Source organism: Triplophysa rosa, unplaced genomic scaffold, assembly GCF_024868665.1.
Source record: "Triplophysa rosa unplaced genomic scaffold, Trosa_1v2 scaffold473, whole genome shotgun sequence".
Taxonomy (NCBI): domain Eukaryota; kingdom Metazoa; phylum Chordata; class Actinopteri; order Cypriniformes; family Nemacheilidae; genus Triplophysa; species Triplophysa rosa.
This window is the reverse complement of record NW_026634478.1, coordinates 4,805-30,863: the sequence shown is the minus strand read 5'-3', so window position 1 is coordinate 30,863 and position 26,059 is coordinate 4,805. Positions and strand designations below refer to the sequence as shown.

At 43.8% G+C, this 26,059-nt stretch overlaps 1 protein-coding gene across 1 annotated transcript; it reads right to left on the bottom strand.

Annotated features, from left to right (window-relative positions):
- Positions 1–367: 367 nt before the first annotated feature.
- On the bottom strand, positions 368–3,439 carry espnla (espin like a). The gene is made up of 4 exons (XM_057328430.1): positions 3,335–3,439; positions 2,949–3,094; positions 2,050–2,214; positions 368–1,927 (listed from the first exon to the last, which is right to left on the bottom strand). Exons 1-4 carry the CDS (start codon positions 3,432–3,434, stop codon positions 440–442), a joined length of 1,899 nt encoding a protein of 632 aa, XP_057184413.1. The 5' UTR covers positions 3,435–3,439; the 3' UTR covers positions 368–439.
- Between the last annotated feature and the right edge of the window lie 22,620 nt (positions 3,440–26,059).

Here is a 26,059-nt window from a genome sequence, read left to right as displayed (position 1 = left end):
TTTCCAAGAAAAAGAACATAGTCTTTATATTCAGAACAATATGGTCGTTTCAAAGATGAATAAAAGGCTAATCCCCTAATCCCACCCAATACTTTAACCTGACAACTACCTTACTTACTAATAATAAGCAACAAGTTAAGAGTTTATTGGGGAAAAAGTTGTAGTTAATGGTTTGTTAATAGCGAGAATTGACCCCTATACTGAAGTGCCACCGTTTGTTTTTTTTTTGGTAAAGAATTTTGTTTGTTTTTGAAAAGGACTTAAATATTCTACTTTATCAAAAGTCTAGTCCTGGTTTAAAATAATCCCTGTCCCGGAAAAAGTTCAGTTACTTTAAGGATAAATGGAGAAAAGCATGTCTTCACAACTGTATAAATATTGGTCCCAATACTACGGCAAATGTGAAGTCTGTATGCTTGTGTCCTCAAAAAGCTTGTTGTCATTCCTCAAAATCAAATATCTCTGCCTCCTTTTCTTTCCAGAAAGCAAAACTACGGTCAATATATTTGCATATATCTTCATTGCTTAGACTAGTAAAATCAGTACTGTTTCTGGGGACATCACCCTCGTCTGGAGTGGGTATTTGAACAACGACTTTAGGTACAGGCCTAGTTTCTACCGTGGGTGTCTGTTCTGAGTTTTCAAGCCCTGGTTGACCTGATCTATCTCTAAAAAATGTCACTTTAATGTCTTCAAATCCATCCTTCCATTCTCGGTTCCCAGCCTCAATGTCCTGAATTACAGCCTTGTGGAAATCCCGAACGGTCTCCCAGGTGAAGCGGCCCACATGGTCAAAAACTTCAAAGCACAAAAGGTGTCTCATTTTCCTCTCATCTGGTGGCAAATCCAGCTCCAGTATGTGAAAGTAGCCAAGCATGAAGAGATCTAAAGTCAATGTGTCATAGCCAACAGGAGATCCATCCACACGAGGCAAGAACTGCTCTGGTGAGTAAATGGCCTGTTGCCGGTTTAGTCTTCGGATCTGCCGTGATGGGACAAATGAGATCATGCTTCTCCAATTCCCAATCATCTTGTTGATAGCACTTCTCTGCTTAAAGAAGTGTCCTAATTTGCCATTCTCCATGGTTGTCTTTTGAGGAACATCCAAGCTAATCTTACGTTCACACTTGGGTTTCTTAGATATTTCCAGTGAATCAACGCTTTGCTTCCTCTGTGCATTTCGCACAGTTACAGTATATGCTGATTTCTTCCAGTGACCAAGGAACAAGACCACAATGCGTTCCTTGCGCAGGGTTGTACTTTCCATTACATTGCTGATGTTAATAAGGTCTATACCCAATTCATTCATGCTTTGGTCAGCCTCAGGTCTTTTTACTTGAAGGACCTCATCCAATGCATTCTCTACTGGCTCTAGCTCTTGTTTACACAATGACTCTGTGCTCCCTGAGCCTTCTAATGATGAAGCATTCTGATTCTCAAAGTTGGACTTTAGATTCCTCACTGAGACGCCAAACTGGTGAATCTCATTTTCTATTTTCTCCCTCCTGCCTCTGTTTGGGGGTTGTCTCTCAGAAGCCTGGGAGAAGACATTTACAAGCTCAGTGTTTGGCATTTTGCAGTAAGGCTGGTCTGTTAGGTTGGTCATGAGCAGAGACATACTCTTTACAATGCCTGAAATACGGTTACACCAAACAGGCAAGTGAGTCTGTGTTGAGAGGTTTCTGTACTGGGTGTTGACAGTGATGTTGACTATGGGTGCTGGGAGATTGTTTCGAAGATCTTCGGCCAGACGAGCAAGTTCCATTTCGTAGCCTTCAGAGTTTTTTTGCATGGACACATTCTCAATTTGTTTCTCCAGATAAATGAGGTCATCCTCTGTTAGAAGTTCTCCAAATGGGCCCAGGATGGCATTGTGAGCCTGGGAATATCTCCAACTATCCATCTTTGCACATCTACTACCATTCTCCTGTTAATTTAAAAGAACATTCAATTATAAGCTATCCAGAAGAAATTTTCTCTCAAACATAAGATTACCTTATCTCATAATATCAAACAGAAACAGAAGACATTTCCTGCAATATTTCTCACCTTCATCCTCTGAGTTTCCTGCTCAAATAAACGAGTTTGTAGCTGTCGTACCATCACCTGTCTCTTCCACTCTGCTATAGGTCTTCCCTTCTCATCATGCATGGGTACCAGGTAATCAATATCAGACAAATTGGCCTCCTCTGTGGGTAACACCACTATTTTATTCTGAGAGAAAACAAGAGCATAATGCATTGGTAGGTTCAAAATGTGCCATGCATCATGACAAAATAACAATTTAATCCTATTATGGCTATTTACTGTAGAAAGTCTTGATTTTTAATCTACTAGAATAAGTTTTCACGTTTGATTGTTAATAAAAAATAGCTTTTATAGCAAATGATAAAGTTTTCAAAGGGATTATTAGACATGAGGTGATTTCTGACTGTTATTTTTTATGACTGTTAGAACGAGTGTAGCTGAATTTTTATTGCTATATCTAAAAGCAATTAACAAGCTTACATTTTTGAAAAAAGGGAGCCATCAGCTAGAATTAATTAACATTCAACCATCTCTTGAAGGCAGAAAAAAACTACTAAAGCAGCTAAACCAGGCCTTGCTCCCTTCTTTGTGTGCTGTATGTCTTGAGCAGGAATTATTATGAGGAATATTGCGATGCTCAACTTTACAGAAGAAGTACACTGTCATTCGAATGAATTGCTCAATGTAGTTCTGGAAATGTGTTTTCTGTTATAGATAACACATTTATAGTGAAATTTGACCTTTGAAATGTTTGTATGACTTTGTTATGATCACACAGCAACATTACACACTAAGTAAAAAAATTGAAAAGCATAATTTTCCCTTTAACTTGGACGCATGCTACAGTGCTTTTTATAAAATAAATGAAGTCTGTATAGTTTAAGTTTTAATAAAATAATGTATATATTAGATTTTCTAACCGAAATGGTCAAATCTGCTGTCAATCCAGATTTCTTTAGGCTGGCAATAGATTTTACATCTCCCAGTTTCATTTCACTCATTAACAGTCTCCCTTTCTCTGGTACTGGCTTACTCGCAGGCATACTGGAGTTAAGGTTCTTTACCACTGCAATGACAGAACAAGATCAGAACAAAAACATTATTTGTTACTGTCATCTGTTATGATTATGTTTTGATAATATTCACATATGCTGATTGCTATTACTCAGTGAAGTGTAATTAAGCCATTCAGTGAAATTAAGAAATGATGAGTAAATAATTATAGCAGTTCTTACAAAAGGATTGTCAGGATTGCAGAACATACAAGTAGCGTTTGCTATTAAATAGTTCCTTAATGCTTTCTCACCTGTGGTGGCCTTGTGGACATGCTGAAAAGTGTTCCCATGTGAAGTAAAGGATGAGGGCGAGGTGACTGGGGGGTTAGTGGTGGAAGGTGGAGATGACATAGGTGGAGGGGGGTAATGGGCTTGAGGTGAATCTTCTATGTCTGGATACTGGTGGGGTTGAAGAAAATGGAAGTCTGTGTAATCACTTACAGCACAGTGTTCTGCTTTAATGGATCATAATCACCCTGCATTAAAACCTAGTAAGATATGGGTAATTTTAAAGTATTATATACATGCTCGTAGATTTTTTCAATATATTATGCAATTTAAGATAATATTATTGGCACATTTACATCACATCTATGCAGTATACCATATATTTAGCCTTTGTTGAGCTTTTATAATACAGTAATAAATATATACTTAGAATTCAGGTACTATATTTAGCACAGTTACTGGCTATGTAGATTATTCAAAATCAGTCACTTTTAAAACACACAGATACTTTTGACATAAACAGAATGCATTGAGTCAGGTCACAAAGTTTTAGAAAAGAGCTAATGACATGCTTTTAAACAAAAACATACAGCATGTATGTATGTATGACAAATACTTTAATGAGATTTACCTTTAGACTGTCCATGTTTCTGTGTGCACTGGTGATCTGTCAGTAATAATCTGAGCTGAGTTGCTCTGACACAGCTGATTTCTCTCTTAGCTCTTCGTCTATGGTGCAGTTCTTTTCCAGAGGCTGAGAAACTTTGTTGAGCTGTAATAATAAGCATTTTTTTTTATTAGAAAAATCATACAAGAAAGAAAAGGACATCGGTGTGTGCGTGCGTGTGAGAAAGTGACACAGAAAGAGAGAGCAACTAAGCGTGTGACATTTCTAACATGTATCAAGAAATGTTCACTAAGAAAATCAGTAGCTTTGGTGTAGTATTGTTTCAATGGTTACTGTCGCAGAATGATATAAAACATTGTTTCAGTACTGTTCTGGGGTGCGTTTCCCGAACAACGACATAACTTGCTGGTTAACCACCATAGTACGATGTATCATTGGGGAAATTAACGATGTAGTTACGACTGTTTCCCGAAACCATAGTACCTCTGTCGGAGATCAATTGTTTGAACCAAGTTGTCAAAACGGCAGTGTTGGCAGGTATGGAGATGACCCAGCACCCGAAATAATATCAAAACACTTCAACACAGCCTCCATTTGCGCTATTTGTGTCTGTTTATGCTCTTATTTCGTGTTATATCATCTGCCATGTTATCTGTGTTTATTATGCGCTACTGGTGTACAGTGAAGATTCTCACCGGTGCACTGTCACAGGCCACGACTCAAAACATTAGACTCATCCGCGCAGTTGAGCAGTACCGAATCACAACTCACGTAAAGAAATATCTCCGCACATCACCTGCAGTTGCAATTACAAACTGAGATGGCGACAAAGAGGCCAATCCTATGGACTGCCGCTTTAAAAAAACAGTGCTTGTATTTTCTTAACAAACTAAAAGATGTAAAATTAAATTTGTTTGTATTTCGAATTATGGATATAGAATGCACTGCATGTTGCTTGCTTAGTTTGCTCAAAAGGCATTATGCTTGTAAGTCTACATGTCATAATAAAAAGGAACTATACTTCTAACCACAGCTCTAGACCTGTAGTTCCAACAATGCAACTTTGCAATGCTGTTTGCGATTGATCGTTGGAACGATGGTTTCGCGGAACACTTAAATCGTTGAACTATGCTGGAACGACGGAACTTGCGACCATAGTTGGCTTACAATGCTTTTGGGAAACGCACCCCTGGATGTACAGAAAACAGGAGCTAAGTGTTGTATAATTGTATGTGTCACGGAAGCACGGTGAAGAAGAACCCAAATGCAGAACACCTTTAACACGATTAGTATAATCGTGTTAAACTCACTTTAGGGGAACAGACATCAAGACGAGAACGCGAACACGAGGCTATACAAAACACAGGCACATAAGCACAGGGTACAGGTACAAACACATGCACAGAACATACGTAATACACGAGCAACGAGACAAAGAAACATGAGGGTATATATAGGGAGAGACAAACGAGGGATAATGACACAGGGCAGGTGTGGGTAATAAAACACTCAGGGAAAGATAACAAGGAAACGAGAGGAGCGGGACCAATGACGAGACACGAGAAAACACATGAGAAGTAAAAACAAACAACTCATGGTTTTCTCACATAAAACATAAGGACTCTGCCCCGATCCCGCCACACGACTAGAATTTCATAAACAAGACGGTGGGACCGTGACAGAGCCCCCCCCTTAATGAACACCTCCAGGTGTTAACCAAGGGGTGACTAACAAGACCTGACAGACTGGACCAAAGACAAAAACCAGACAAACATGGTGAACAAGACAAGGGGCAGACAGAACAACAAGATCACAGGATTGGGGTGGGATAATAAAAACAACAAACATGGGAGGGGGGGTGGGACTGGACACCGGACTGGACATCGGACTGGACACCGGACTGGACATCGGACTGGACACCGGACCGGACGCCGGACTGGACGCCGGCTGGATCACCGGATCGGACGCCGGCTGGATCACCGGATCGGACGCCGGCTGGATCACCGGACCGGACGCCGGCGGGATCACCGGACGCCGGCTGGATCACCGGACCGGACGCCGGCTGGATCACCGGACCGGACGCCGGCTGGATCACCGGACCGGACGCCGGCTGGACCACCGGACGGACGCCGGCTGGACCACCGGACTGGTCGCTGGCTGGACCACCGGACTGGTCGCTGGCTGGACCACCGGACTGGACGCCGGCTGGACCACCGGACCGGACACCGGCTGCACCGGACTGGACGCCGGCTGCACTGGCTGGGTTGGAGTCCACGCTGCCCGCCGCTGCCTTTTCTTCTTCCGCCGAGCCACCCGGGTGGTGGTCGGGTGATGGAAGGAGGAGGTATAAGGCACGGCTGGCTCCGGCTGGGACTCCTCGGAGGTGGATCCCTAGGACGCTCGCCTCCCCCGCTTGCCACCCAGGCTGACTGGTGGAGACGAGACTGCAGGGGCTGAAGCGGAAGGTGTGGCGTTCCCCAGGGTGGCGACCGCCACTACACAATCCTCCGCAATAGGAGGTAGGCGGGAGCTTGAGGAGCCTGGGTGGTCGCTGGAGGAGAGGCCATTAACCATGTCTTTGAATGACCCCCTGACCATTCTCTCTCGGTCCTCCAGAGATGGAGGGTTGACCAGGCCCGCAAGGAAGAAGGCGTTCATAACAGCCTCGGGGAGAAAGCCTCTCCTCCTTGCAGATGCCTGGGCATATTCGGCGAGGGCCCGGTCGCCCTGCGGCAGAAACGGGCCGTCGCCCCTCTGGATCCTGGCAGTGGTTGACTGCCACCAATTGGCCAACTCCCGCCTGGTAGAGGCCGAGGTGCTGACTGCTGGGTTCATAGTGGCTCGTGTATTCTGTCACGGAAGCACGGTGAAGAAGAACCCAAATGCAGGCAGCGGCAATGAAGGGGTTAACACAAAGACTTTAATAAAACCAAACAAAACACCCACGATGGGGGAAAACACAGACAGGACTAATTGTAACCAAATGCAAAAGAAAACTTCCCACAATGGGGCAAAACTAAACTCACTTTAGGGGAACAGACATCAAGACGAGAACGCGAACACGAGGCTATACAAAACACAGGCACATAAGCACAGGTTACAGGTACAAACACATGCACAGAACATACGTAATACACGAGTAACGAAACAAAGAAACATGAGGGTATATATAGGGAGAGACAAACGAGGGATAATGACACAGGGCAGGTGTGGGTAATAAAACACTCAGGGAAAGATAACAAGGAAACGAGAGGAGCGGGACCAATGACGAGACACGAGAAAACACATGAGAAGTAAAAACAAACAACTCATGGTTTTCTCACATAAAACCTAAGGACTCTGCCCCGATCCCGCCACACGACTAGAATTTCATAAACAAGACGGTGGGACCGTGACAGTATGTGATATTTTATGACTCAAAGCTAACTATTTCACACATCCCAGTAAGGAAATGGAATGGAATTTACAGATTACTGCTGCATGACAAACAGTCTCACGGGAATTCGTGACATTGTCACAAACTGTAATTCATTTGTGTTTAGTGACACAAATTTCCCCATTTTTTTCGTGTCAGTCAGTGTCATGGTCCTGCCTTCTTGGTTCTGTATTTCTAGTCGTGTGGCAGGATCGGGACGGAGCCCTTAGGTTTTATGTGAGAAAGCCATGAGTTGTTTACGTTTTTACTTCTCATGTGCTTTCTCGTGTCTTGTCATTGGCCCCGCCCCTCTCGTTTCATGTATTGCTTCCCTGCCGTGTCTCATGTTCCTCACCTGCCCTGTGTCATTATCCCTCGTTTGTCTAGCCCCATATAATGCCCTCATGTTTCATTGTCCTGTGCTCTTGCGTTCTATGTACTCTATGTATGTACTGTGTACCTGTACCTTGTGCTCGTCCATGGACTGTGAGTTTTGTTATTTACCTCTCTGTGTTTGTAAGACGTTGTGTCGTGTAGTTATTTTATCCTGCTGTCTTGCCCCCCTCGTGGGTAGTCTTTTGGTTGTTGTTTTTTATTATTTGTCCTGTCGTTGTTACCCCCTCCTGGGTGTTTTGTTTTGTTATATTGTTATTAAAAGTCTTTTGTTTAACCCCTTCACCTCTGGCTGCCTGCATTTGGGTTCTCTTCCACACCATTCGTGACAGAACGCAAGAGCTAATACTGAGCCCAGCAGGCAGCTCTGTGGATATGGGGAGCCGGGCTAGGGAGACCCACCGCCTCCTTTCCCTCCGCCAGGGAGACACGAACATCTGGGTGTTCGCCAATCAGTTCTTGGCAGTAGCAGAGCGAGGCTGCTTCGGGGAGGAGGAACTCAAGATAATGTTCAATGGTTGCCTCGCGGAACCTCTCTCCCGGTCGGAGATGCGGATGCTGAGACCCCTGGGCTTCTCGGAACTTGTTTGTTATGCTAACAATCGGGATCCGCCTGGGGCCTCAGCATGTCTTGCCTCTCCGATCGTCCTGGAACCACCTGCCTCGGTGCATTCTGCTGCACTCCTCGGCGACACCCGTGGCCCGGCGGAGACGAAGGGAGTCGTGGGACTCCCCGTCCGACTCCTCTGGTACGGAGTACCTCTGGTCCCCCACCACTTCCCAGCGACCGGCCGCACGTACTGTGGGCCATTTATTGTTGTTTTGCCAGCTCGTGTGACTCGCGTTTTTAGCTAAATCCGCCTTTGCTGCTGTGATTTTGGGGTTTGGGGTGAGGTAAGGTGTTGGTTAGCCACATCCTAAAATATGTATGACTTCTTTTGATATCAGGTTATCACAGTCAATTCTGCCACATGTACAGTACATACTGGTAGGGTTCTGGCAGGAAAATTCGAGAGTCAATTGCAGGGTAAGTTGAACTTTTAATTATGCCTCAACACAGCCGAAAATAATACAGGGACAATACAATAAAAAACAAGGACCGTTAAACGGTGAGAAAATAATGTTCCCAAAAAGTCTTTAGCACAGACGTGTGAAGAGACAGGGTCTCTGATACACCAGGGCAAAAAAGGCTCGAGCGCTCGGCAAAAAAGGGAAAGGAGCCAAGGAGTCTTATATCCAGCGGACGGCCGCAGCTGAGAGAGAGAAAGAAACTGTGCCCACGGCGAGTGAATGAGACAAGGCCAGCGAATTCACTGATCACAAAAGTTCAACCAGAGACACGGGAGGTAATCCTTGAAAGAAGTTCAATAGTCCTTTGGAGGCAGCAAACAAAACCGACCACTTGGTCAACAGTATACTTATGCTTCCGAAGATGACCCACTAGACCGACAGGAGAAAACCTTTTCAGGCAAGTTCACAAGACTGACGGGGAAAATACACTGGATGAAGATCCACTTTATCCGACAGGAGAGGTAAAATCCAAACTGGAACCCACAGACCGACAAGGTAGCATAGTAGGGGTAAAAGCTCACATAGACCGACTGGGCAGATGCATTCTTTCAGGCACCCGTAGAGCAAAATCCCTCTGGAACCGCCCAACCGATCAAGAAGATAAAGAATCCAGGCAGCGAGTCCAACGCTGCGGGAAGACAAAAACACACCACGTGGCAAACACAGCTCTGGAGCCTGAACAAAAAAATGAGGTGATATCATACGTTTCCCAAGACAAGCGATCGGTAATTCGCCGGCAGAAACACTGAAGATCTGACACAGGACGGAGGAATGAGAGGGTTTAAAAAAGGAAATAAATCACGAGAGAAAACGAGAAACCAGGAGGGAGAGATAGAAAAATCGGAGCCAACCCAGGTGAAGAGAGTGAAACACTAATGAGGAGTAGTTATCGACACGAGGGGCGGGGCTATCACAAAGACACCGAGCACATGGAGAGCTGTCAAGCTGTACCATGTGTTCGACAAGATACAAAACAAAACAAAACAAGTGCTCAGACCCGAGACCCCACAACATACATATGGAGGATTGAAATTGCGTTACTTTCAGACCAATGGTGCATACAAATAGTGAGAGTGGAAGGACCTATGGATGAGTTACTTATAAATATATAAATGTAAATATACTGTACACACAGTCTGTGTATTGAAAGTCACACGAAAAGAAAATCCTGAACACCATGTTGCGAACAGCCATGAACATGAATTAATAGATTCCAAATTTCGTGTCTATGCCACGAACTGCCTTGAGACTGGGTTGGCATAACACAGTAGCGCAGAGATGACATATTTTTGTAAGCCAACCCCAAAGTTTGCATGGCACTGGTTCCCTCAACCAAAAGCCTATGGAGTTTCCTCATATACTTTTGGAAGATCGCAAAAAAAAGATCTGGGATTAACAAAGGTTTATGATGCTTACATATTTTTTCCATAGTTCTAAAATGCTAACTCGCTTCCGGGTATTGCATGCAAAAATACGCCATCCCTGCAAAACTCTATAACACAGTAATTAGTGGTCTTTCTTCATATCTTCTTAACAGCATTGTTTTCTGCGGTGAAATTTAAGAGTTACAGTTAAAGGGGCCCAAGCTTGGGGGTTGGGGGGTAAATAGTACCTAAACCCTGCATCTCAATCTTACTTTACCAGAAGGAAAATGCAGAGTATATGGAAACATTTAAAACAGCCCTGATGAAACTGTTATATCCTAATGGACTCCAGGCAGAATGCATATAAAATGTGGCTCTCAAAGGGCCCTCTTTAATATATACACACACATACACAGAGCATCACAGAGCATCAAATGGAGCACTGATACTGTACGCCACAGCATGCTATTTTGCTTTGTCTTCGTGAGGTGGTCCTCCCAATTTCTTCTTGCACAGCACTTTGATGTCCAAACGCAGGAATAAAATTTCAGAATTGTTGTGAGTAATGTGAATACTGAATATGACAATTGGAATGTCTTCCCTTTGTGACCCTTAGCAAAAGTTCAGTTCCTCACTCATTATCAGGATGCATTTGACTCTGTGTGAACGTTTAATCAAAGCCAGTGTACACCATGGCACATTTGATTTTTCATCACATTTGATTTATCCTCTGCTTTAGTTTAGGCAGTGGATGCTGGAGCAACACAGTCCTCCCATCCTTTACTCTTGTTCAAAGACCACACAAACTCTGGGAAGATGGGACTACAGCAAAAGCCCTAAACCCATTTGATACTATATAAAGCCCCAAGTATAATTATAGACATTTCGCGAAGATCAGCTTATATACAGCTTCTTCTTGTAAACACAGAGTTGTGCTTCCAGGTTGTCAGTCAGAATGCCGGCGTCTGCCCCCAACGAATGCGCATGCATCTGAGTGCTCTCGTGAACCCGCACCATAGACTGACTGAGAGGAGAATATATTGATTAAAGTCGTTATTTTGTTTTGTTTTTTCACACATAAAGCATTCTCGTCGCTTAATTTTTTTTTCAATTGAGCCAATATGAGCGGATGGACCAATTTAACGATGTCTTTAGTACTTTTCTGGACCTTGACAACAACTATAACCATTATGTCTATGAGAAAGCCTGGAAATCTCTTTGATGTCACCTAAATATCTTTATTTGTGCTCCGAAGATGCCGGGAGGTCTCAAAACATGTTTAACGTCATGTAGGTGAGTAAAAAATCACACAAATTTGATTTTGGGATGAACTTACCCTTTAAGCAGAAAGAATAGTGATGGTGAAATTTTTCTCAATGTTCTGTTCAAATACATGAAATGAGATGGAGGATGAATGAGGAGGCAGAAATATGTAGGCCTACCAGTTCGTAAAAAAATGCTTTAGTAAGGCTAAAGGGATAGTTCACCCCAAAATGAATACCATAGTAGGAAAACTATATGGTAAAGTTTGAGAACAAACTTTATGTTGGCTTGACAAAGCCTGGCCAGAAGAGTTTAAAATAGTTTGAAAGGTTTTAGGTTAAACATATTTTCAACATGAAATAATGTGACACCAGTCTGTAAAATCTGGGCTAAAGTCTTAAAAAAATCCAGGCTTAGTATATTGTTAGCTTTCATTAACATGTCGTTAGCATGATGCTAACATGATAAGCAGGTTGCTAACATGATGTTAACATAATGCTAACATGATGTTAACACGATTAGTATGTTGCTAACACCATGGTAACATGATTACATGTTGCTAGCATTATGTTAACACAATTAGCATGTTGCTAGCATGATGTTAACACAAATAACATGTTGTTAACATGATTAGCATGTTGCAATCATGTTGTTAACATGATGATAATGTGATTAGTATGTTGCTAGCATGATGCTAAAACGATAACCATGTTGCTAACATGATGTTAGCATGACTTTAACACGATTAGCATGTTGCTAGAATGATACTCCATGCCACGAGTGAAACAAACCAACCCCCATGTCTCAACAATGTTCTGATGCAGAGATATAGGTCTTATTAAACGGTTGCTAAGTTAATCTGTTTTGTTGCTATGGGTGTGGCTTCATAGCTTCATGAATATCCCGAGAGACTGATTGGTTGCCTGAGTAAAATGAGCCCACCCTATTGTCTCTACGACCCTGTGCTGGAAAGATATCCATCTGGACCTTTTATAATGGAAGTCTATGGGATTGGTTGCTAGGTTATTGCAAATGGTTGCTATAGGCGTGGCTTGATTGCTTGGTGATGATCCTGAGAGACTGATTGGTTGGCTGAGTAAAATAAGCCCACCCCCTTGTCTCTACGACACTGTGCTGCAAATATATCCACCTGGGCCCGTATTCTTAAAGCTTCTAAGAATCCTCTAAGAAAGCTCTTAATTTAGCTTAAAAACGGCTACGTAGGAGTCTTACCTTAAAAGTGATTCAGGATCAATCTGAGAGCAACTCTGAGCAAGGAAAAGACAAAAACTTTTATCTTAGTGAGGAGGCGGGGCTGACCCCGTTGCTATGTCTTTTGAAGACTGTGATTGGTTGGTTGGCCAAGATGGAAAAAAGAGAGCTTTTAAGTATAGCGTCATTAGTTTGAAATTGCACATGTAATTTTTTTCTGTTTTACCATACTCACGCACACACACACACACACACACACACACATATATTCTTTATTTTTTATTTACCATGCTGTTAATGTCAACGTATTTGATAGAAAATGAACAGTGACACAATAAGTTTCTGTAAGTGCTGTAATTGTTTGTGTGATCCGCATAGAAGGTTGTGACAGAACCAAATCATCTCTCCTGCATAGCTGCATTTCTCCAGTTGCTAAATATGTTTATGTGGTGATTTCTTCTATTTCTGGCTCTATGGCATTTCTGCGCTGTCTTGGAGATGTTAGCATGTCTCTAATAGGATCGGTCACAAACATGAGCCCTGCACGATCTAATGTGTTGTGTTTTATTAACTCACTGTCACTCAATTAAATTAGTGCTGTCAATCGATTTTGTCAAATCGACATTTTCTGTGATTAATCACGATTAATCGCACATAACAATAATATTTTAAAATATACTTTTACATTTTAGTAATTTCACATTTAATCTTCAAATTGATGTAGAAACAACATATTTCTTTAACAGCGTCATTTTATGAATGAAAGAAAACATTTTGATATTAGTACTGTAACTGATGTCTCTATTAAATTGATTATTTTAACATTAATTATAGCCATTCAACAATATAATTGAGAGCTATCATGAAATATACATAAATTGAAGGAAGTTCTCAAACACTTTACAGTCTTTAATGCTAAATTATAAATTAAATGCAGAAGAATTCTCATTAAAGCTACAAAATCACATTGATTTCTTCTTTTATTTTGTTCTTTGATTAACATTAGTGACAGGAGTCACAGCAGCACGTTTAAGAACGTGGCCCCTTTAAGAGCTGTCTCAGTACGCAGATCTGACCGTCACCGCACTCTCCACTCTTTGCATTCATTTAAGATTTTACACTTTGAAGTCTTGCTTGAGAAAATGATAGACAAAACGGGCTTTCTGACATTATCATTCAAGCACGAAAGAGAACTTAACATGGATGTGCTGTCTGACAGAGATTCACCGACGCAGCCTTTAGCCCATCACTGTTTACACCAGACTGGACCTCTCGTTGCGTTTTACCGCGTCCCACAGTTTAGAAGCTGTCTATCTTCATTGAACGCATCAAAGCAACTGTTTAAAATCACGCTTAAGTGGTTTAAAAGCCTGTACACGAATAAGAGCGTGATTACATTATGTAACGCTAGACAAAGAATGTCAAAACCAACGGATGCTGCGTTAATTGCGTTAAATATTTTTCACACGTTAATTTGAAAAAAATAATCACATGCATTAACGCGTTAACGTTGACAGCCCTAAATTAAATATAATATAATGTTATTTCGCGTTTACAATTTGCATTGCATCAAAACAGCTATACACGAATACCAAGATAAACCAAAGTTGAACACTCACAAAAACTATTTTAAAAATCTGATAAACCTTTAAAGTAATATAAAAAATTGTCATGCATTGCAACACATTTCTTCTCACTTTTCGTGTTTTGTCTATTTTCTCTGCTGCTAAAGAAACGCTTAAGTCTCTTAAAAGTCCTCTTCGCTACTCCTAAAATTTTTGACTTTAAGAGCTATTTTAAGGGTTAAGATGCTTTATGAATTTCTTTACTAGGATCTTTTCTGTAATTTTAAAGGAAAATGCCCACATTTCTAAGAATTTTCTTAGAATTTTGTCACTAGGAGCAACTCTTTGCGCTAAGATTTTTCATGAATACGGGCCCTGGGCCTTTTATAATGGGAGTCTATGGTATCGCTTGCTAGGTTGTGGTGAATGGTTGCTATGGGCGTGGCTTCATAGCTTCATGATGATCCTGTGACACTGATTGGTTGTCTGAGTCAAATGAACCCACCCTGTGTCTCTATGACACTGTGCTGCAAATATAATTGCGGCTAATTATACGTTTGTAAACATCCGGGACGCACGCGTATCTTGGTTGCAGAAAAACCTGGAAGAGATAGCTTTTATAACGACTAGAGAATTACATGGATACGGTATACAAAATAGTTAGACTTAGAAAGATTATATAAAACCTTACCTGAAATAAAATAAACACAGATCGGATGACTTCGTCAGTCCAGCCTGTTCGTTTAATGACTTGTTTAGCTTAAAATGGCATATTCAATGACGGTATTCCATAGGAAATAATACCATAATTTTTGCCATTCCTATTCTGACATTTAAGAACACAAAAACACATTTTTGAAGGAATTGTCTCTGTTTCACTCATTGCTGCTTTATTTCCACTGTTTTTCTGCAACCAGTATGCACGCGCAGATTACAGTGACGTAATCGCGATGTCGACTCCAAATTGGTCTATTCCAACTGGGCCTTTTATAAAGCCTTATAATGGCATATTTCCTGCCCCATTTTAAGTCTATGGGGATTTTTGGGTGGCTCTTACGCCCCAGGGGTACAACTCACACCCCATTGTGAGGTATGTTCTTACAGAGCCTGCCAGCTTCTTCAAATGTGGTAACCCCATATATTTCTACAAAATCCTCGTTCTGAGCTACAACCCGTCAAAGTTCATCGCAATGTTAAATCAATGGGATTTTTCTTTGCCCCCCTATTGAACACCCGCTGCCCGGTCGCTTAAAAACATCATAGCACAGGTCTCCTCAATAAACCGGTCGATTTGAGCCCTCAGTCATAGGTTTACGACAAACTGTGCGGGACAAGTTACGCGCCAAAGTTTATGATTTTAACTAGACGGGTACATTTTCTGAAGAAAATGTGAGTGGTGCTTTCGTGGCAAAACTCAGATGCTTATCTCAAGTTTTAACATAAGGTAAACATGATTAAACATTTATGTTAACATGAACTGCATGTTACTAACATGAGGTTAACACGATTAGCATTGTTGCTAATATTATGCTAACATGATTATATTGATGCTAGCATGAAGCTAACACAATAAGCATGTTGCTAGCATGAAGAAAACAGGATTAGCATGTTGCTATCATGATGCTAACACGTTTACCTTATTACTAGCATGATGTTAACATGATAAACATGTTTGCTAGTATGATACTCCATGCCATGAGTGAAACGAACCAACTCCCGTGTCTCTACGATGTTCTGATGCAGAGATATAGGTATTGCTAAACGGTTGCTAGGCTAACCTGTTTGGTTGCTATGGGCGTGGCTTAGCATTTGTCAGTTGATGATAGTCTAAGCTATGAGTGAAACGAACCAACCCCTTGTCTCTACGATTTTCTGATGCAGAGTTATAGGTATTGCTAAATGGTTGCTAGGCTAACCTGTTTTGTTGCTATGGGCGTGGCTTAGCATTTGTCAGTTGATGATAGTCTAAGCTATGAGTGAAACGAACCGACCCCCTTGTCTCTACGATATTCTGATGCAGAGACATAGGTATTGCTAATCGGTTTCTAGGCTAACATGTTTGGTTGCTATGGGCGTGGATTGGCATCTGCACTTGATAATACTCTAAGCTATGAGTGAAACAAACCAACCCCTGTGTCTCTACGATGTTCTGATGCAGAGTTATAGGTCTTGTTAAATGGTTGCTAAGTTAACATGTTTTGTTGCTATGGGCATGACTTCGTAGCTTAATGAAGTTTCAGGGATACTGATTGGTTGCCTGAGGCAAATGAGCCCACCCCCTTGTCTCTATGACACTGTGTTGCAAAGATATCCACCTGGTTCTATGGGAACGGTTGCTAGGTTCCTGTAAATGGTTGCTATGGGCGTGGCTTCCGAGCGTCATGATGATCTTGAAAGACTGATTGGTTGCCTGAGTAAAATGAGCCCACCCCCTTGTCTGTAAGTGGTTGTACTGCTAAGTTATTCAACATGGGACAGTTATGACGCCTTATATGGGCATGTTTCCTGTCCCATTATAAGTCAATTGGGGAATTTTGGGGGGCTCTTACTCCCCAGGGGTACAATTTACACCCCATTGTGAGGTAAGTTCTTGCAGAGCCTGCCAGCTTCTTCAAACGTGGTAACTCTAAAGTTTCTGCGACATCCTCACTTTGAGTTATGAGCCGTCAAAGTTTGTCGCAATGTTAAGTCTATGGGAAATTAGGTGGATTTGAGAGTCAAAATTAGGTGGTTCTGGTTTTCGAAAACCAGAACCCGGATCAGTTAGAAAAGATAGAGCATATCAAGTCAGACCATTTTGAAGGTTTGTGGAAAGTTTGGTGGATGTAGTTTGAAAGCTCTAGGAAGAGTAGCAGTCAGAAATTTTGGGGATGTCAAGCCAACATAATAAGCTTAGAACAAAGAACAGTATGTTGGCTCTGTCAAGCCAACATAATAAATATATTTGCTTTCTTGGCAAAACTCTGACTCCAATATCAAGTTTAAACATCAAATTAACATGATTAAACATGATGTTAACATGATGTTAACATTTTCTGCATTTGTTACTAACATGAGCTTAACACGATTAACATGTTGTTAACATGATGTTAACATGATTAACATGTTTGCTAGTATGATGTTACCACGAATTAGCATGCTTGCCAGCATGATGGTAACATGATTAGTATGTTTGCTAGCTAGTTAACGATGTTAACACGATTAACATGTTGTTATCATGATGTTAACATGTTTAACATGTTTGCTAAAATGATGCTAACACGATTATTATGTTGCTAACATGAAGATAACACAATTAACATGTTGTTAACATGATGGTAACACGATTAACATGTTGTTAACATGATGTTAACATGATTAGCATGTTTTCTAGCATGACTAGCATGTTGCTAGTGTTACGTTCCACTTGTGTATTATGTATTGTGTATTGTTTGGCTCCTCTGTTTCTTCTTTGTCGCTGCTGTTTTGTTTAACCTATCCAGTTCATAGGTGTCGCCTTCGATTTCCTGATTGGTTCTCCTCTCTCGCGGTCATGTGGTTGGCTAATCAGGAGGGTTCCACCTGCATAAAAGAAGCCAGTTTCCGCTGAATGGCATCAGTCCACCCTCTACTTAGCCAGCGGGTAGCTGTCCATGTGGCAATCCGTGTCAGTTCATGACTTTCGTTTATGTTGACTTTTGTAATAAGTTTACTCGTTTCTTCTCTCATTGTTCGGATGAGTTTGAGCACCAAGAGTACTCTCTAATTTGGTCCTTTGATATTAAACCGTTTTGTGAAGCGTGGTAAAAGGAATTAGGAAAGAGTTTATTTTGTACTAATTTAGTTTTCCCTCTGTTAGGGTTAAGGGCAGAAGTGACGGCCACTTTTGTATTTTTGTTATTAATTAGTGTAGTTTACGTTGGGCGACGTATTCGCTGAAGCTTTCGGTTTTGTTTCTACATTTTGTTTTCATAGTTAGATTAGTTGGGGGTTTTCCATTACAGTGAATTTGACAATGAACTGTCTATTTTGGTCCAAGAGACTCTTATTGGACTCTAGGTGTTCCCTATTGTGGTCCTTGGAGCTGTAAATGCTTTGTCTACCTTGTGTGTTTCACTGTTCCCTAGGTCCCAGTCTCAGCCAGGGGTGTCTGTCATGCTCTGGTGGTCTTCTGCTCCACCTGTCCCGCCGGGCAAGTCTTCTACTTCTCTGAGATGGTCCTTGGATAAAAAAACGGGATCAGTGGAGACTCGCCGTCCGGAGCCAGGCGCCGCGCGTGTATAAACAAGTCATTACACTATGCCGTCTCACCACCGTCTAATCTGTTTCGCCATAGTTTCAAAACTAACTGAAAATATTTTTACACTTTTCATAATAACACAACGACAACGTTGTTTGAGGATCTGATTCTGCAATGCATGTATCTGTCACTTAATCAGACCCCTGCGTCGCGTGCTCACACATACACACAGGTGCGCACAGTGGTGCGGTGTTTACAGACTTTTTTCCTTCAGAGAGAGATAGCGACTAGCGTTATTTTGGATAAACCTTAACTTTAAGTAAGGGGAAAAATGTTTCTCTGCATCTTTTCCGTTCAGTGAGCGGCAGAATCAGCACATTCATAACAAAACAGCATCTTAAAGTAACTTGTAAGTGAATTAATAAATTATTAAAAAATCAGCGTTTTCAAGCACCTGTCATTGTGACTGTCATGATTATAAACATTTGTCTGTAATTATTGTTTTATGTCTGACAACAGAAACATTAAATATGTAAACGACTTTATTTGGTATTCAGTTCAGTAAGTTCAGAGAGTAAACGCACGTACATAGTGATGATGTCACAAACATGCTAATTAGCACATAACATCAACCTTGGACCATAGTGATGGGTAAAAATAGATTATGACAGATTTTTTATGAGCCTGTTCATCAAAATGACGGACAATGAAAAAGTCTAGCGCAACCTCTGCCGCAAACCTCTGCTTCGCTCCGTGAGACTGCCATCTAGTGGTAGGCCGTAGTTTATGCACGGTTGTGCGTGGATCTGAAGTTGTTTGTGTGTGGATTGTCCAATGCAAAACCGCGTAAAGAACGTCTCAAAATCCAAATGCACAGAACAGGATGAATGGACGCGCGCTGCAGGATACACAAATGCACAACTTCTCATTGGTATGCGCAAAATGATTAGGCCTATACATGAACACAAAATAAAACATTGTATTCACAAATCCTTCTCTATTTGTACAAATCGCCTCATGTTTATTAAAATCTAAATTTCACAAATTCAAATCATACAGCATTTGTTTGTGAATAGTAAAATACAAGTGTAACTTGTATCACGCTCACGGATGATTGTGCATGCATTTGTTAATCATTTAGAGATGAAATTCATCCCATACAGAGCTGTTTGTTTTCCTAAATTCTTCAACAGAACAAAAATATACAATATTTTTCTACTATGGTAGTGGATGATGTCAAAGAACTGAAAATAGCTAACATTCTTCCAAATATCTTTCTTTGTGTTCAACAGAACAAAGACATTTATACAGGTTTGAAACAACCTGAGGGTGAGTAAATAATGACAGAATGTTTGTGTGAAATCAAGTCCCTGCACTCAGAATTAAAAAAGAAATTCAAATTGGTCAGTTTTCAAGCCTTAAAACAGTGAACTTACACTGCAATAAATAATTATGAAATAAATACACTATATATATATATTACAGACATAGCATGGCAAACATCTTAGAAACCTTTAATATTGATCTAAAATAAAAACAGTTTACGCTTTTTTATTGAATAACCTGGTTTTAAGTTATACGGTAATAGTAAATAAACCACAAAACCAGAAATATGTGATTATTTTAGAATTAATGAAAGCTTGTCAGAAATTTACAACTAGTTAAATACACTATTGCTCAAACTATACACATCTAGCTTTACAAACACTTAAGATAAAAAGCACAAAGAGTTACTTAAGAGTTACTTACAAGCTACCCGTTTTGGTTGGTATCCACTCACGCAGATCTGATCACTGTGTGCCAATAGACATTGACACAGAATCAGAACACCAAACCCACAGATGGCTTAACTCCATCCACACCGTCCCAACAACTGGCTTTAGCCCAACAGACAATAAACAATAAACTCTAATAGGAGAGCGCAATTAATAATTTACACAGTGGATTGGGTAGCTGGCAATGTCACTAATGAAGGAACAAACCAATAGGTGCGTGCAAACCAGTGGTGTAGTCCTAACAAAAAAAAGTGGTGTACTATAATATACAACCATAACCCCGACCTCAAATGGCCAAAAGACAGGGGTCAGTGTGTTTGTTTTTCTAGTAATATAATTCAGTTAAATATTTATGCGTAATTCTTCACTTATGCTTACAAAGTTATAGAATTGAAAAAAAAAATAAGTTGGTGGAAAAAGGTTTGAAAAAACAGCTCTATGCCAGTACTGTTGACCACAATACAATATGTTTACAAAGCATCACATCTTTTTAAGACATCACATATACAAGATTACGTAAAAACGTATGCAAGATTTTACAGAATACAGATGTAACTTTGTCATCACTGCCATCTCTGTGTCAATACTTGTTAATAATTTAGGAGGAAGATATTAGTTTTTCTTGATTGCTTTGACCTGGTTAAAGAAACCAGGATCCACTCAGTTTTCATCATCACATCTCAGCAGAGCAGAAGACACGTCTTGCAAATGTGTTAACCCTTTCTGATTGGATTGACACATTTTCCCCACCCTTTTGCAAAACAGTTAACACGGATGTCATTCAAGCAGTCCAAACTCCATTGTTTTAGCTATGGTAACCAAACAGAAACCATCTATTCCTAACTATTAGAAACTACCTAGATCAGTATGAAATCACTGAAGCACCTGTTTGACACTCCTTCACACAAATCTTAATTTAGCAATCAGTCTGCAGGCCTTTTAAAAAAGGTGCCACGTCTGTGTTGTTCTTTGCCAGCATGAATGGAGGAGGTCTAAGGCAGATGAGAGTGAGAGGTAGAGGGGTCAGAGGAAGAGGAGTCAGAGGAAGAGGAGTCCATGTGCGAGGTGGAGGTGTAGTTGGAAGGGCTCAAGTTTCAGATGAAATTTGGGCAACTGTTATTGATCACGTTATCAATCATGGCCTTACTCTTAGAGAGGCTGGACAAAGAGTCCAACCTGTTCTAAACAGAAACATTGTTGCATCCATTGTCAGAATTTTTCGACAGGAGAACAGGTAATGTTGCTGTACAGTAGATACAGAAATATCTTGAGTGATATACTTTATATAATTGTTTCCTCATTCCCATTACATGTATTCTATATAGAATCCAAAGGCTACCATTCCCTGGTGGTAGAGGGAAACATTTTAGTGATGTAATTTTTAGCAGGAGGTGGCAGTTGTAAACATGGTTGTGGCAAACAATGCCATAAGGCTGCGTGAAATCAGGGAAGCAGTGATCGCAGATCAGGGCACATTTAGGAACATCAACAACGTGAGCCTGAGCACCATTGACCGCGTCCTAAGAAGGAACCATATGGCCATGAAGCAGCTCTATAGAGTTCCATTTCAAAGGAACACTGACGTTGTGAAGGAGGCCAGATGCCAATATGTGGAGGTAAGGAAACGTTACTATACTGTAATGCCTTGTTATACCATGCTTGTAGAGTCAACTTTCATTGTAATTTTGCCTTTTTTTACTTGGAGAATAATGGACCTTGAAGTTGAGGGGGCACATCATGTCTTCATTTATGTTGATGAAGCCGGCTTCAATCTCAGCAAAGTGAGGAGACGTAGAAGGAACTTCATTGGGTACAGGGCCACTATCACAGTTCCAGAACAGAGGGGTGCCAACATAACGTCTTGGTTACGGATGTAACCTCGGTTCCCTGATGGAGGGAACGAGACGTTGTGTCAAACCGACAGAATGGGGTTTGTCTTGAGAACCTATTATCTTCTGAGTATTTAGAAAAGGCCAATGAAAATTGGTGAATGAAATTTGCATGCCGGACTCCTCCCCGGATGTCCGGATATAAGAGGGAAGCCGGCGTGCTCATTCATTCACCTTTGGTCTGAGGAGCCTTAAGCATCCTCCCCCGACCTCTGAGGTGGGCGGCCAGTGTTGTGGCATGAGGGACACAACGTCTCGTTCCCTCCATCAGGGAACCAAGGTTACATCCGTAACCAAGACATTCCCTTCTGTCGGTCTCTTGACGTTGTGTCGAACTGACAGAATGGGGTTCCTATGTAAGACGCCACAGCACTGAGCCGCGTCACAATCTCTAGCGGAGTGACGTTGACTGGCCTGGGCGAGTCAGACGAAGACGCTAACGCGAAATTATGACCATCCAGTGGAGAGGAAGGGGGACCCAGAGTTTTACCACAAAGTTGGGAAGCCCCTGCCACCGGCCGTCACGGGCAGAGGCCTAATTCTCTAAATGGCGAGAAGCCGCCCGGCACCATAAGGGCCACTGGGTAAGCATTATTCCCCCCGGGGGAAAAACGCTGCAGAGACCACTACTTACCATAGGGAGGAATTAGTGGAGACACCACATGGTCTCACCATCAGGGGAGAACTCATGGGAAAAAGTGCGGACTGCAGGAGTTAACCGCAAGGTGGGAGTCCACCTAGGGAGGTCATGGGTTGCCGAGGTGGGAACCATTCATGAGGATACATCAGACAAAACAGCCCACGGAGGGGGGGTTACCACGTCTGGAGCACTAGGTCCGGTTAGACCTACAGTATGTGGGAGATAACTCAACTGTTGCCCGGCCTAAGGGGGCAAGGCTGCTCTGCCCAGCCTGCCCCGAGGAAGGTGCTAGTGATGGATAAAATGCCTGTTCTTTACCCAGTGGGAGAAAGAGGGGAGGCGTAATAGCCGCTGATCCCCCTAAGGAAGGTGGAAGGGCTTTCGCAGGCGTACACCCTACCGGCTGCCAGTCCTACACCTTGCCAGGATGCGGGCTGACACCGGTTCCGCGCGTAGGTATTAGAACCTCACGGAGTTGTTGGGCATAGCCCAACCCGCAGCTCTGCAGATGTCTGCTAGAGAGGCGCCATGAGCCAGTGCCCATGAGGAGTGAGCCTCACTCCCAACGGGCAGTGGCGAATTGAGATCGGTATGCTCTAACGAGGGCATCCACGATCCAGTGCGCCAGCCTCTGTTTGGAGACAGCCCTCCCTTCTGCTGATCTCCGAACAGACAAAGAGCTGCTCAGAGCTTCTGGGCTCTGCGTGCGGTCCAAGTAGAGGTGCAGTGCGCGTACTGGACACAACACGGAAAGGTTGGGTCTTCCTCCCCGGTGGGGAGCGCCTGCAGGTTCACCACATGGTCTCTCGGGAGAGTGGTGGGAACTTTGGGCACGTAGCCGGGGCGGGGTCTCAAGATAACGTGAGAATCTAGGCAATCTGTGGACATGGAGGGTGCTTGCAGATTACCTACTCTCTTGGAGGTGAGTGCCATCAGGAAAGCCATCTTTATCAAGAGTGAGAAAGAGCGGCAACTCCGAGAGGCTCGAAGGGGGCGGGGCCTCTTGAGGCCCGCCACCTAGGTCGCAAGAGGGTACGGAGCGCGGATAAGGTGGTCACCCTCTCGCGCCCCTTAGGAACCTAATGACCAGGTCGTGCTGTCCCAGAGGCTACCCAGCACTTGGGTCATGATGAGCGGCCATAGCGGCTACATACACTCCCAGTGTGGAGGGGGAGAGGTTACTCCCCAGTCTCTCTTGAGGAAGGGACAGCTCGTACCCGACCGAGCAACTCCGCGGGTCTTCTCGCCGAGAAGAGCACCAGGACGAGAAGAGGCACCACCTATGGGCGTATAGCCGCCCAGTGGCCGAGGCCCTAGCCTGAGTGACGTCTCCTCGTCCCGTCCAGACATGGAGACCAGGTTCTGCCTGGGATGCCGTAACGTGCCCCTTCCCCTGGGGAAGCAGTTCGCCAGGGGGAGCGGCCAGGGGGGAGTTGTTGTCAGAGCCTTTAGCTCCGAGAACCAAGTCCTGGTTAGGCCAAGGGGCGTAACTAGTACCACTTGATGCTCCTCTTCCCTGGCCTTGCACAGAACCTGTGCAATGAGGCTCACTGGGGGGATGGCGTACTTCTGCTTGTCCCGCAGCCAGCTGTGCGCAAGGGCATCCGTGCCAAGGGTTGCCTCGGACAGGGAGTACCAAAGCGGACAATGGGTGGTGTCCGGTGAGGCAACAGGACCACCTGTGCTTGGCCGAACTGCTCCCAAATGAGCCGGCTGCGCGGGATGGAGTCGCCACTCTCCGCGAGGCGTCAACTGACGATAGAGCGCATCGGCTGTCTGGTTCAGGACGCCTCTGTAGTCAGTCGCACTGCCTCTGGGAGGCCGCGTGGGCGCGGGCTTCCTCGTCGCGGGTCTCGCGCCCCCCGCGGGGGGTAAGCGGGGCCGCTCATGAGGACAGAGTCGAGTTCCATACCGAGAAAGAGGACGCTCTGCATCGGGGAGAGCCCCACCGATCTAGGTGCCGGAGCACCAGGTCCCTGTGTGTACACAACAGATCTCGAGAGTGCGCCAAGCTGAGCCAGTCGTCGAGATAGTTTAGTACCCGGACACCTCCTTCCCTAAGGGGAAGGAGGGCGGCTTCCACGACCTTCATAAAGACTCGTGGAGACAGGGACAGACCGAAGGGGAGGACCCTGTACTGATATGCCCCTCCCTCGAACGCGAACCGTAGGAACGGCCGATGTCGAGGGAGGATCGAGACATGAAGTACGCGTCCTTCAGGTCGATTGCCATGAACCAGTCCTGACACCTGACGGACGTCAGGATGCGCTTCTGCGTGATCAACCTGAAAGGCAGCTATTGTGTAGGTGCCTGTTCAGAACACACAGACCCAAGATAGGGCGCAACCCCCCGCCTTTCTTGGGGACAATGAAGTACAGGCTGTAAAACCCGTTGAACATCTCGGCTGGTGAGACGGGCTCGATCACTCCCTTCGCCCGAAGGGTGGCGACCTCGGCCCGAAGTACGGGAACATCCTAGCCTCTGACTGAGGTATATCGGATGCCCTGAAACTTGGCGGGCATGAGGCAACTGGATTGCGTAGCCGAGATGGATCGTCTTCCCTAGCCAGCCTGACAGTCTGGGAAGCCGGACATTTTCCCAGAAATGAGACAGGGGGACTAAAGATACGATCTTTTTCATTGTCCCCCCGGGGGGTGGTTCGATGGCTAGCAGTACGGATTCCTTGCCGGGGGAAGTCCCCCGGGGAGGAGATCGGCTCTGCTGTTTTTCCTGCCTGGCGACTGCGCAGCTCAATGCACTGTCTGACTGAGAGTGCTGAGGGCTGGTGTTTATACTCGACATTGCGCTTCGCCATTACGCAACGTCGAGTTTGCCGTTCACCGTCGTGCAGAGGGTGGGAGCGGCTGTGATAACCCAGAGGTAGTGAGACAGGGCAGGAACCGTCCCTCTCCGATCCCCCAGCGATGGAGAGGCTGGGGTCGGGCCCGATGGTATTCTCTTCTCCCTGGGGTCTTCCCATGAGGGCCGCTTTCGCCGCGGCTGCTGATGGGGCGATGGTCTCCTCTTCGAAGTCTCTTCCGGGGGGGCCGCCTGAGTGGGGGGCGCCAGAGCCGGAGGGCGTTGAAGAGGACCAGGGCTGCTGGGAAGCAGACGTTGCACGGGATTCGACGGCCGAGGGCTGCCGAGTCGCTGCGGGGGAGGATATGCTTGATATCCTCTGTCTGCTTCTTTACTGTCGAGAACTGCGGCTCGACAGTATCACCAAACAGCCCCCCCCTTGCGAGATGGGTGTGTCGAGAAACCTTCTCGGCGTTACTCATCTGTGCAAGGCTCGGCCAGAGGTGTCTCTCATG